Source organism: Chanos chanos, chromosome 3, assembly GCF_902362185.1.
Source record: "Chanos chanos chromosome 3, fChaCha1.1, whole genome shotgun sequence".
In the NCBI taxonomy this organism is placed as follows: Eukaryota; Metazoa; Chordata; class Actinopteri; order Gonorynchiformes; family Chanidae; genus Chanos; species Chanos chanos.
In genome coordinates, this window is record NC_044497.1 from 54,045,700 (window position 1) to 54,059,900 (window position 14,201).

Consider the following 14,201-nt stretch of genomic DNA (forward strand, 5'->3'; position numbering starts at 1 on the left):
ACCACACACACGCACACCATCACCACCACTAACACTAAATACATAACCAGTTGCATCATGTTTGAGAGTGAACCCAAACACACTAAACAGACACATAAACATATAAACACACATACACAAGCACGCACGCACGCACACACACACACACACATACACAAGTGCGCACACACGCACACAAACTACAAGCACAAAGTTCACAAGCAATTACTTGTTTGGGAGTGACTCCTAGAAACTCACTCACACACTTATCCACTCACTTGCTAGCTCACTCACACTCTCTCTCTGTCTCTTCCTCTCCCTCTATTTCTCTCTCTCTCACTCACACACACACACACACACACACACACAATCCAGCTGAGAAAACTTGACACTCAAACCCAAGTCAAAGTCATTAACCCACATCAAGAAATAATGGGAATGAAATGTTGACCTGAGGGTGACAGGACGCATGTAACATTTTTCTAATAGAGAATCACCTTACAATGCATGCACCCAACCACACACCCACACCCACATACTAAAAGTGACAGATATGATCCCGACGGTAACATAAAAAACAAGACTGAAATATCATGCTCCATTCAGGATTCTGTATTCTTAACTGTTACCATTCAGACCATAATCACATGTAATCTTAATGTAAACCAAGAATGTTCACTGTAAGGGTTCTCCATTAAAAGCCATTAAAAATCTTCTCATCTGTTTTTTTTTTTCTTTTCAACTGTTACACAAACAAGCTCTTAGTTTTCCGAACCACACATGATATAGCTGTTTAGAGATCTAGGAAACTTTTATAGATATATGCTCCATTTCATCCATAAAGATTCTAAATGCAAGTGGCATCGAAACGGAGAAATATCAAAGCACTGTAAACACTAAAAGCTGAAAAATCTCATCTCTCTCGTGGGGGATCTACTTTTAGCAAAATGTGCGTGGACAGGTTTAAAATTAGAGCAGCGACACTAATAATTCATGTTAAATCAATAATACATTGGAGAGCGTGGCGTGGGTCCTTGAAGTATTTCATTCCTTTAATATCAATTACATGAAAAAGTAACAAATTCTAAGTGCAGACGTCTGTGTAGCAGCCGCTGACGTAGGGGATGAGAGAGACAGCTCCTATGACTACGGAGACGGTTGGGCCCACCGTGTAACCTCACGCCAGGACACTGCTCTACAACAGCAACACCGAGCTCCCTCCATCCAGTCTCACATCCAGAGTATTTACCATAAGGTTTTATGTGACGGTGTTGCTGACAGACATTACGATTTCAAACATTCCCGTCAGTCACGACATTCTTTCCCGTTGCGTTGTGGTATTATTTATTATTTTGTTGTTGTTGTTGGTTTTTTGTCTGTGATTTTAACGTGGTAATTGTCTCATTAAAGATCACAAGAAAAAACAAGCACTCTTTATCTTGACGTGCCCATTAGCAAAGACCTTTGGCAAAAAAGAAAAAAAAAGAAAAAAGGGGAATTTTCTGTGGCGAACCGCAGCCTGTGTTTGTGTGTAAAGAATGCATAGCTATGAAAACAACGTCGTCATTGCCAACCCTTGCCTTTTCATAAAGGGGATTACGTCTGGCCCTGTGACTGAAGACAGTCAGTCCATGCCAAGATTACCACCCTGGTCTATTTCTATCCCCGTTTAAGCCTTTTAAATCTTGTCCACCCAGTTCACACTCGTTAGACCTGAAGGCGTGATCCCTGATTCACGTTGTGCTGCCTCTCGCAAAAAACGTTCTCCGGGTCGATGGTCGTGTGGTCAACCTCCTGCGCTCCTGCCCCCGGAGAGGTCAGATATAAATTATAATGACAGGGATCAGGGCCTTTGTGAATTTGATGGTGCAAGGCGAAACCTCTGAATGAGAATGTTTATTTAAAAGAAAAAAAAAAAAATGTGAGTTTTTTTTTTTAAGTTGTCGCTTTGAAGTAGAGAACAGCGTTGAGTGTGGTGATTAAGCCACTGATACAGATGAGATGTTTGATGTTAGTATTTATTCTATGGTCCTAATGGATGCATGATTGCCTGATTGTATTTCCATGACACTCAGAATAAATGGCTCTTTGAACATAAGGTCAACTTCAGAGTTTGTTTGCACTGTTACATTTTTCTTTCTCTGTGGTTGGAAAAGTGTTTTATGAATTTGTGTGTGTGTGTGTGTGTATGTTATTTGTGTGTGTGTGTTTGTGTTTATGTGTGTGTGTTTGTGTACACGTGTGTGTGTGTGTGTGTGTGTGTGCATGCATTTGTGTACGCAGGCGTGCGTGCATACATGTGTGTGTGTGTGCCTGTGTGTGTGTGTGTGTCTGTGTGTTCTTTAAACCAGGCAGTGACAGCTTTAGATCATACCAAAATATCTCTTGTGTCAGATTCTAGGACAACCTGCAAATCATCTGCGGATCTAAAGGGCTTTTTTAAGGGAACGACCTGGGAGAATGCTTGTGCCTATCTCAGGCAGGTACACAACCATAACCTCTCAATAACACATGCCTGCACGCATGCAAGGACACAATTAAACACCACTGTAACGTCACATCTACTAGCCCTTCTTCTGCAATCAACACATAATTCCATATCACATATTTCTGTCAGAAATGACACATCATCTCTGGTAACAACAGATCACAACTTGGGAAAATAATTTCTTAAGGTGGTCTAAAGTGCAAAAAATGAAAATGCTTTCTCGATTCACTGGGGACTAACAGAGCATTGGTTTCTTGTTAGTGGACAAACAGAACACAGAATACATACTGTCAAGGGGGGAGGGCGAAAATTGGTTTTCATAGGTCGTTTGTGTTGAATAAAACTGATGAGTCAACAGGACAGATCCTATTAAAGAGAGCACTAACAAACTTGATCCAAATCCGGCATTAGTCCATCTTAAACCCAGTCAAGGCAAATCTGTTCCAACTCATCACACCCATACTACACGGAGATTCTTCTGCCTTTGTCTGGACTCAAGACCAGTGTCCAGTGAGTACCAGGCACGCTCCCAAACACAACACGGGCCTTCCTCAGGCTCCTCGCCGGTTTGTCGGGGGGGAAGGTGGCGAAATCAGTGAGGCTTTAACTGCGATGAAATTCACAGGAATTGCTAATCCCTGCTCTCTCTCTCTCTCTCTCTCTTTCTCCTCCTATCCCTTCATCTTATCAGTCAAAGTACCTTCGCTGAGGTCAAAGAACCGTCATCTTAATGTCTATTCATGCCAAGGTCTTCGATCAACAGCAAGCGCCAAATGGGTTTGGCCAACAGTAAACACAGACTTTGTCAAACGATCTGATATCTTCATTCCATCAAAATGTATGGTGCCTGTTTCAGTTTATTTTTTTGTTTTTTTTAATCTTTAAAATTGGGTTATGAACATTGATAACAGTAGGAGGATAGCAATGCATCTGTAGCCTTTAAATAAAGAACTAGGGAAGCGTTTTGAACAGGGGTATAGATTTTAAGCTAATATATCAACAAAGGACTGGCACTCTATTTGGTTTTGCCCTTAAGTGGATTTTTCCTGTCTTACAACATCACTTCCTAGGCATGGAATGCTGCCCATTCTTTTGTGACAGCCCTGGAGACGATCTGTTGAAATAACAAAATCATTGTGTTTCAGGAAGTATAGAAAACAAAGATGGCTTATATGACACTGAGCAGAAAAACTTTAACCTGTAACTAAAATAAGCCCTTTTTTTGTTAAATATTACCTCTGGTCAACTCAAGAGACCACAAACTCTGAAAGACAGGAAAAGCAGAGCTTGTCTGTGCTGTCTGAGTTGCTATGTTTGGGCTTTCTCTCTCTCTCTCTTTCTCTTTTGTTGCAGCGAGAGCATGTGAGTGTTTCTGCTCTTCACGCAAAACCCCACACATCCCCCTTGGGGCAAACTGAATGGCGTCTTTGTGTGCTGAAGTGTGTGTGTGTGTGTGTGTGTGTGTGTGTGTGTGGTGTGTGTGTGGTGTGTGTGGGTGTGTGTGTTTGTGGGTGTGTGTGTGAGAGAGAAAAGCAAAGCTCTGTGTAAATAAATACACTTATTCTAGGGGGCACTCCTGGAGCATCACAGCCCATAGCAATCAATCAAATCCAAAAAAAAACTGACATCCACCTATGCACGTTCACTCATCAGTGTTTACCGGGTCATGTTGTTTCTAATGTGCTTGGAAAGCAAGGTCTATAAGCATATTAAACCAGAACCCCCCTGTGGTCCTTTTGTTTGGTGGACTTTTTGTTTTGACTTTTTTTTTTTTTTTAAAGGCCTTCTCTTTCCCTGCGTGTCTAAAAAAAAAAAAGGAAACGGGAAGAATGGAAGGCTAAAACAGAATCTCTGCATCTCAGGGGAACAATTCGTCATCGTAAAGAGACTTTTCTGGCCTCACGTATTACATTTTACCCTCTGTCCTTGCATGTTTAATTTGAATCTTGTCATTGTTCCGTCTGTCTCTCCCTGGTAATGTGGCTTTGTATTGGGTTGGGAGCCGCCAAGGACGTTTTGAATGAAACATTCAATGCTGTTGTGTATTCATAATTCATCTAACCCCTGTTGGAGACAGTGATTTTTGTTTCCCCCAATACCAAACAGCATTATAGGGTCGGTAACAGCATTGACTATTAATCTTTTAACCTTAAAACTATATCCAGATCTAAGCAGCAGCAGTTTAAAATGGTTTAGACATTTACTCTATGGTATTCAGTGGACCAATGGGTAATGGTGTGTGCACGTGTGTTTGTGTGTGTGTGTGTGTGTGTGTGTGTGTGTGTGTGTGTGTGGTGGGGGGGGGGGCAGACAAAAAGAAAGGGAGAGAGAGAAAGAGAGTGGAAATGAAGAGAAAGGGAAGCTATGAGTAAGCTCTGTAAACTGTCAAAGCCATGGCTGAGGACGTGAGGAGAAAGGCCTACAATATAATGCCTGTGTGTGTAAGTGTGTGTGTGGGGTGTATGTGTGTGTGTGTGTGTGAGAGAGAGAGAGAGAGAGAGACAGAGACAGACAGACAGACATACAGACAAACAGACAGACAGATTCACAATGTTCAAAGAGGGTAGAAGTGCTGTGAACATGTATTCACCTGGTCTGTGATACACAAAAGGACTAACAGAGCTGTACAGTAAGGTGGCTATCTAAGAGACCACCTTCTGTCATTAACAATTAAAGCTGAATGCGCTACCTGATCTCTCTGATGGTCTCTTGTCTTGAGAGAACATGACAAGTATGGTAAACGTGGATGCTGTGACACGTGTGTGTGTGTGTATGTGTGTGTGTGTGTGATAGCAAGCGCGTGGAGTGACTTTCTCACTTTTGCATATCAAATCAAAAAGCTCAAACCTTTCTCTACTCCTCGACAAGCAGCTCTTCCTACGGAAGACAAACCTTTGACTCAAATAAGCATTCTCTTGCGTATGCTTTCACAGCGAACAGATCAGGAATAATGGTGGTCTGCCTTACGACAGGCCCGTGTGTGTGTGTGTGTGTGTCTCCGCAAAATTCAGACTTATTTTTCTGTACTTTATTTTCACATGTCACCGTGAGCCGTGAACCGCTGGGATACTCACTTGGGGGGGGGGTGGGGGGGGGCGGACATAACTGTCAGCATCAGAGAGAGACCGGCAAGTATCATAAATGTCTGTTACAGCTTTGTCTTGAAAACATAACACAGTTCTTCATTCTGTTACCACTATTTTTTGAGGCTTCAGAATGACAATTTCTATAAAGGGTTCAACATAAAAAAAAAAGAAAATAAAAAGATGTCTGTCACCTGGTAGAGATATGTAACAGCTACTGCTCAAACAGATTTACAACTGTGGTTTAGCTCCTCCTCTTTCGTTATGCTATAATCTGCTATCTTTAGCTTATGAGAGAGCTGGTGATCAGAAACCTCTATCCTTCATGACAGAACATGCAACCCAACGTGCGATAAAACGTGTATTTAGGGACCTTGACGCCAGCCTAACACATAAACCTTGCTTTAAACTTGCCCTACTTGCAAGGCGTAGAATAGAGTTTTTTGGAGAATAGCTGACATTAACATTGCTCTCTCCGAACTGGTATCGGATTTGTCATAGCAACAGGCTTATATTTTGGCCCAGAGGTGCAGAAACAAAAGACGGCACATCTCTGATATTGATACGTCTTTGTTCATCCCGGAGAATGCAAGGCATTCGTAATGTGCCTTGAGGGTGTTGCCCAACGATATGCAGGACGTTTACAAGTGTAAGGTGTCCCTCTAAATGCCCTTAACGTAGGACACTGCTCTTAACACATGTTTGCAGAATAAGATCGAGCTGACAATTTCATGCGGACTTTGTGTAAGCTCTGTCAACTGTCAAAACTGAGGACACGAGGAGAGATCTACAATACAATACAACGTGTGTGTGTGTGTGTGTGTGTGTGTGTGTGTGAGAGAGAGAGAGAGAGAGAGAGAGAGAGAGAGAGAAAAGAGAGAGAGAGAAAGCAAGAAAGCATGAGCGCAAGTCGTACCACGGTTGACAGGATATTAATCATTACTTCGCATGTATTAAAATTGATCATTTTAAAGAAACAAAGAATAAAGGAATAATTACTTGTCAGTTTCTCACCTTTATCCCTTGCTGTTGCGTGGTTAACGTCAACTTTGTCTCATCTAGGAGAAGCACCTCACAATAAAACTCCTCTTGAACCGAACAGAAACAACTCATGGTGTTTAAACTTGACCGGCGATGCGCCGAAGACTGCAAATACTCCGGAAAACAAATTTTAGTGGAACTGTTCTTGCATCAGATGTAGGCTGCAGAACTGAAGATTCATTATTCTTAATATCTGAGAGTATGATCCGAAAAAAAGTGAAACAGAACCAAAACAAGTTCTGACGTTCACACAGTTGAATTTCAACAAACCGGTACACGACTTTCTCTGAAGATCAGAATAGACACATGGTAGCACACTATTGTAGAACCACCCTCTTCATAACATGCTCGTCTGGTTAATGCAGTTTGATGTTTAACTCACATTCGTGAATTTTTGTAACAAGAGGTTTTTAAAGTGTTATTTCGAGAAATTGCTCCATCATTTTTCTTTAATGGAGAAACAGATGAGGCACAAATCCAGAATCACAATGACGCCCATCAATAATGAGTTTACAATGCTGAATTTCCAGTTTTCACATGAGTTGTTCTTCATAAGTATCCAAAGTCCACCTTTTGCTTTGAGTACTTGCCTGGCCTTTGAGTAGCCGTATGCCTTTTATTCCTCGACGTCCGATTTTTTGAAGGCCGGACGCATCACCAAAGTATTCCGTGTACGCTAAAACAGACCTGGAAGGGCGTTCCAGCAGCCCCAACCTTGCAGTCTGGCCGTTGCTAAGGAGCTGTGTTTGACTCCGGCGACATGCCCCCCTCCACTCACATAACTCCGCCCTGAAAACACTTGCCGTCTCGATACAGAATGGGCGTGACATTTCTGCCCCCTGTCGGGAAAAGAAGTGTTGTACGGTAAATATTGAAAAAGGCAATTTGTGTTGTTCTCAAATCGTACTGACCTCCTGGACCCGGATGGTACATACAAGGGAATTTTGTCGGTGTTGAATTAATAGTGATAGTGTATGCATTAGTTTTGGTCGCAGTGGAATACTCACATTTCTCTCTTTTGGGATTACTATTGCATTTCAATAAATAGTCAGTGAACTGTACGAAACATACGCATGCTTTGACTGCGCTACAAGCGTACAAGTTTGGGAGGAATTGAATATATGGGTAAAAACATGCAGCGCCCGTTTATTTGGGTTTCTGTATTTTTCATCCGGATAACTCTCCCATGACGTCTAAATTTAGTCTGGTATAGTAATTGTGTGAAACACTGTACACGACACCGACGCTTAAAAGGACTCTTAAAGGATTTTGAAACTTTTGATGCGCTTTTAGTTCCCCACTGACCTTCACTAACATAGTTATGTGAAATTTAATTTTGATGTGGTTTGATTAAATATGATTTAAAATTTTAAGAATGACACGTGACTTTTACACTGTCACGGTCAGGCTTCTCATTTCACTAGCAGATAATAGTTTATATCGGCATATAAATACTGTTTCTGCAAGCAGCCTTAGACAAAGAAAAAGCAGGCCGACGTTTTGGGGGGGAGTAGACTGTTTTATTTTAAATTATTCTAACTTGCAATTTTTGTTGAAACATACTAATATGTACAAGTATTTATACATGTTAATGTCACGGAGACACTTTTTTTTTTTTTACCTCTTTGTCAACGGTTTCTTTCTCAGCAATTCCTGACAAATCTTACCCTGCACTTCGTTGTATTCAGCCACAGAAAGCAAGTTCTTTTTGAGCCCCCTACTGTTGTACTTGAGTATTGCTAGCTCCCTGCAATTCTGGGATTCTCCGTGTCCATGTAAAGCACATAGTACTATTAGTACAGGATCCTCCGCATGCTCTGTATATCAGAGAGTTTCTGAATTGCATGTACAATAAATAAATATAAAAAGAAAACCCGGGTAGATCATTTCAAATGGACCAGGTAATTAGGAAAATGTTTTAAACGGAATAACAATACAATATCACTGCGTTACATTACTACGATCTGTAGTCCTCGACGTGTAAAAAGTGCCGCAGGAATTCACTGATTACCCATATTTATATTTTTAGGTTTAGGCTACGTAAAAAAATCACCGAGACATATTCCAAGCCATTTAGATATTGAAATCGAAATGACCGGGGTCAATTTGAATAAGCCCATAACATATAATTTTGTTTCACAGAGTGTGTGCTTAAGACAAAGAAATAACTACCAGAGGAAAGTTTAGATTATTAAGGCCAATACTCAGACAAAAGAGGGTGGCGCGTAGACCTTTCTCGCCGCTTGGTGGTAGGCACATTTTTATTTTGTGCTCCGTATCACTAAGCATGCGCGCACACTGACGGAACACAATATGGCGTAACAGGGAAAATAGACGCTGCTCGGTGAAAAAATCCGAGGGAGACACAAAAGAAAAAGTTTTGTCCGAATTCCAGAGAGTGATAAAAGTCGCAGACAAAGAAATGTCTCATTCGTCTAAATAAAGTACCACAGTATTCACTCGGGGATTTTTCTTGTTAGTGGTACTTGTGCAAGTTGTTGGTGAAGTGGACGAATGTTTGTACAGGTAAGAATTTAACCTATCTCTAGCTAGTCCGCTAGCTAATTGTTAGAAGTTGTTACTTATTCGCTTTCAAGGGGTGCTTAAATTTTGAATTGGTTTATGATTACAAGGCACCATATCGGGAAAGTAACACAAATTTAAGGCAAAATGTGTACTGTGTGTACCTCTGTAGCTACCCCTAATCCAGCGGCTAGACGAAAGTATCTCAAATTTAGCGAGGTAAACAGAGTGGCACTGAAATACCCAGTTAAGTTAGCTGGGGAGTAAGGTATCTGTAAGGACATCCAAAAGCTAAATCGGGAATGCTAGTTCCAAAGGCGTTCGCACGCCAATGTTATGGCAAATATACATCTGAAGGAGAGAAACCTGAGATTAGGAAATATTTTTGTGATCAGGAAAACGGCTACGAATGTGGATGGTTAGTGAAATCCATGCATTGTAGTTGCTTGCGTGCTACTAACATAGCACGCTTCGCGTTCACAAACAAAAACAGGGTCCATAATGAGCATTTTTGTGTAGGCTTAGTTATTTATTTAATCAACTTCAGTTACGCTTCCAACATGTAATTGTCATGTAAGTTAACATTCTGTCAGTAGTTACTTGTCTTAATGTCCCTGATGAACTGCAGGTCGGGGTAACAGTTATACCACTGAATACAGACGTGTACAGATTGATTTTGGAGACATTTGGTTGGGTGATAATCTCATATTCTATAGCCTCGCGTTATATAGTGGGTGAAGTTTGCGTACGTCTTGTTTTGCACGGCGTTTTTAGTTCTGTCTTCGAAGCTTTAAAGCTGCAGTAGCGCAGACCAAAAAACGGCCATTTGAGCTGTATCGGGGATGTGGAATTGTCCCATGGCAAAGACTTACAATAGTGTCTATTATGGTGAAACGTTCTTTGAATTTTGCCGTTCATCTTGTTTTAAAAACTAAATCATTAAACAAATTACACTCACGGAGAAAGGTCGTTATAAAACAGGCCCATGATCCATCTACATGCATCATGTAAACTGAATTCTGTCCATTCTTGTTAAGTAAGTTGTATTGTCAAATAAGTGGTAATTTGTTTGAGCTCTTCAAAAACTAAAAGGAAGGCAGACACAACTGGCGGCAGTTTTCATGATTATTGAGTTACAAATGATAACTGATGTAATACAGTTCTGTTGTGTAGCCCGTATGGTCCTTGATATGATGGAAGATGTGGACAATGTGTATCTATCTCTCCCTGTTTGGTCCTGTTAGCAAATAGCACAATAACATTGTTGACTGGAATCCTTAGACCTTTGGTTTGGTATTTATTTATTTGGAAAGCTTGCAATGAAAGTCTAAAATGGAACATTTTATTTAAAGTTGCTTTTGGTCTCGACATGTTTTCCCACAGTAATGGGGAAATTGCATAGGAAATCTCACCGTGAAAACAGTAGCCAGAGAAGTATGACCAACAGGGATTCCTTGCCAACGCTCGTCTCCAGGTCTTTCACCAACCAGACTTCATTTGCATGAAAAAAACACATTCAGAAAACCTCACCCCCACCCCCTTAACAGGCCATCCTTTCAGGTCTCTGGTATTAAAAAAAAAAAAAAAAATCTCAAGACTATTGAATATGCCCCTAACATTAACAAGGGTTTATTCAGACCTCCGTTTTTACACATTTGGTTTAGGCTTCTTTTTTTTTTATTTTTTTCACTTTTCAACAGTACACTGCAGTGAGGAGTTTGAGAGTACTTGTTTGTTTACTAGACATAAATTGATCACATTTTCCAGAAGTTTCCACAAAAAGCCTTGTGTATTAGCAGAGTGATAGCTGCTTTGTTTTTTGTTGTTGATGTTCTTCTTCTTCTTCCTCCTCTTCTTTTTTTTTTCTTTCTCTTTTTAACTTAGTTTTACCCTTTTTAGGAAATAGCCTACAAATGCAATATCATCTGAATGAAATCATTTTTTACGTGAAACCAAGCCAGAGTTAATGCATTCTTCAAAACGATCGTTATCTTGACACAGAGGAGCAACGAAAGAGAACGCAAAAAACACAGCCAAATTCATCTATGGGGGGGGAAATACCTCAATGATTACTTCAATAATGTCAAAACTACATCAGCCAAAACAGCACTTTTCAATAGCCTAGTCTACATAAATTTTAGAAAAGGGGGAAAAATGTCTTTACTATTCACACTCCTCTCTTCAGGGCTTTGAACAGCAGCCTCCCCTTGCAAGAGTAGCCTTCTTCTGTTCGGCATTGTACAGGCTTGGTGAACGTGTTGGGAGATTCTTTTGTTGGTGAACTGTGTTCAGCCTTTAAGCCTTATCTATGAATCTGTGAAGATCTTCATGAACTGCTCTCTTCATTTCTAACCTCATTTTCAGCCACACTCAGGTTTTGAGATGAAAGCGTCACTGCCAAAAAATAATGTTTTAGGAGCAGTCTTTGTTGTTGTTATGTAAGGTCATGGATCGCTGTCTGGCTTACAGGTAAATTTGTGACCACATTTGGCGTCCAAGCTAAAAGGGGCCACACTTTGTTTTTGCCCACAATGTTCTGGTCCTTAGAATCTGTCATTGACCTCTAACAAGTGCTTTCCCCCCCGAACAAGCCATCCAGTGGGTTGAGTGGCACCCATTACATCCTAGACTTCACCATAACTGTCAGGTTCATTCCAATGTACGCACCTCCGATTTGGTACTGAACCCAGCACAGCTGTGTGGCTGGAAAGCTGTTTTGTTTTATTTTTGTTGTTGTTTTTTTTTTCTCATGTGTCATCTGCCAGACAGACTCATGAATTATTGACTTAATGGAAAGTTGAAACTGAAGGTGGTAACAACACCTGACTCGTGAAGGTCAATGGCTCTTTGTCTCCCTGACCTTCTTGCTGCTCTGCCGTTTTTGCCATGGTAGAGAAAACTGGATGAGGCCAGCATAGCATGTGCTTCTCCATCATGCGTGAACCCTCTCAGTCTCGTTTTCCACACTCAGCGTTGCATAGTGTTGTCAAGAGGCATAACATGCTTGGAGGTTGGTATTCTTTGCTTAACCCTGACCTGAAACTACATAGGCTTTTGACTGCTGGTGACCACTGCTGAGTATGGGTGTCAGTGGGAATCTGTCAAACTCGTCTGCCTAAACAACCTGGTCAGTTATGTCCCTGTGGACTGCAACAGAGTCATGAAGTGTAACACACCTGGGGTTTGAATGGGAAATACCTGATACAGGGATGTTTCGCTGTGTTGCCAGACAGGTACCCCGGTGAAGTGAGCCAAACTTGTGAAAGTTTCTTCTCTGATTTAATGGCCCAAAGAACTTTACCCATTTTCAGAACAGTTTTAAAACCAGTCTGTAGTCATGCAAGTCATGCATTTAGTCATGCATTTTCAGAACAGTTTTAAAACCAGTCTGTAGTCATGCAAGGATGCAGGTGCGTAGATGCTTCATCCTTGCATGACTACAGACTGGTTTTAAAACTGATCAGAAAATTGGTACAAGTGAGATAAACATCAGAGTTTCTGCTTGTAGCAAAACATCTCTGATGTTTATCTCACTTTTGGAAGTACTCATTTTTGGAACAGTTTCAAAAGCAGTCTGTAGTCACGCAAGGGTGAAGGTGCTTAGGTTAGACTCAGACGGTCCTACTGAAATCCCGTACCGCGGAGTAAATGCATTTGTATCAGTGATGTATCTGGATATCGCCAACTCAGGCCCATCATCTGCAGCAGTTTAATGAAGGTAATGGGAAACAGGGGCTGTTGGCATGTGCAATGAGGTGTGTAATTATTAACTGATAGTTATAATAGAGTGGTAGTGGTTCGGGAACCAGTCCAGTACCAGGCGGGTTGTGGGTCTGGACTCTTGACACGATGGTTTGCTGCTGATGTGTCCCCTGAGGAAAACATGTAACCCCCAGGTTGATCCAGAAGCCTGTGACCTTTGGCATTTTAAGTCGTAATAAGTCGTTCTGGATCGTTTGAATATGACCGCGTGTTAGATGCATGTGTCTGCTGTCTGGTGTGTGCTTATAGCTTTATGGTTGTGTTGACCGTTTGACCTGTTCGTTTTTTTAGGATTAGGTTACTGTTTGTCAGTACTGGTCCTCTTTATTGAGATTATCTGAATTTCCGTTTTAGGTCTTTGTGTCGTAAGCAGATGTTACGGACTGGAATACCATTTTCTAGTAATTTGTAATGTAAACGTTTGTCTTTGAAAAACTGCACTAAAATCGTCGAGAGAGATTTAATTATAGTGACAGCTGTAAGACGCAGAGTTCACATAACAAAGTGCAGACATGTCTCATGTCGTGTTCCAGAGTGTTCCTCTGTCACACCGTAATGTTTGATTCTGCCCCAGTGTCACACCGCAGACATAAATAAGAACACGGTTTTGTGGCATTTGCTGCTGATTACAGTATGAAAGCTCCTAATAGACAATATAGAACAATCATGACTGAAGAGAATGTGAATTTAAGCCCTTTCTTGCCTCCTAGAGTGCATTGCAAGCACACATAGCCCCCCCAAAAAAAGAAAAAAAAGAAAATCAAATTGTGTGTAAAAACAAGAGGTAAAAGATATGTGATTTGCTTTTTAAAAGAGATTCTGAACGACAGCCAGTTATAAAGCTGTATTAAACTGCAGCCAGTTATCACTATGAGGATGAAACAAGCTTATGTAAAAACAGAAATCTGTGTGTCTTGAGCTGGGGGATTGATGAGTGCCAGAACGGAACTGGAGCGAAAGAAACGACCGTTCGCTTTGACTTTTTGAAAAGTTCACCTCTGGCGATGGGCGAAGATTGGCCAGGTTTCACACACACTTTATTTTAAAACGATACGAGTTTTACCATCTAATACAAACCGTCTTTGTAAACACGTCTGTGTTTATTTACATCAAACAGCAGCAAGAGAAAGGATATAAAAAAAAGTATATATAGTTTTAAGCATTTTTTTGTTTTTTTGTTTTTCTGGGGTTGGAACAGAATTCATTTTGATGAGGAGCAAAGGCTGTTTTTGGTTTTGCGGCAGTATTTTCTCAGTGAAGATTTACCTAGGCGAGTTAGAAGCTCGTGCGGTCCTGCCTGTGACTCGACGTCGTCCCGATGAGTG

General features: G+C 41.0%; 2 protein-coding genes across 6 annotated transcripts in view; one reads left to right on the top strand and one right to left on the bottom strand.

The window, feature by feature from the left end:
- epb41l4a (erythrocyte membrane protein band 4.1 like 4A) overlaps positions 1-7,288 on the bottom strand; it is a 38,689-nt gene extending 31,401 nt beyond the window's left edge. For all 5 annotated transcript variants that reach the window (XM_030767042.1, XM_030767043.1, XM_030767041.1 and 2 more), the window contains exon 1: positions 6,565-7,288. In XM_030767042.1, coding sequence (XP_030622902.1) covers positions 6,565-6,663 — 99 coding nt within the window. In that variant the 5' untranslated portion in view covers positions 6,664-7,288. The remainder of the gene's footprint in view (positions 1-6,564) is intronic.
- Positions 7,289-9,087: 1,799 nt separating this feature from the next.
- apc (APC regulator of WNT signaling pathway) overlaps positions 9,088-14,201 on the top strand; it is a 35,057-nt gene continuing 29,943 nt past the window's right edge. The window contains 1 exon segment of the mRNA XM_030767172.1: positions 9,088-9,117. The gene's annotated coding sequence lies outside the window, so the exon portion shown is untranslated.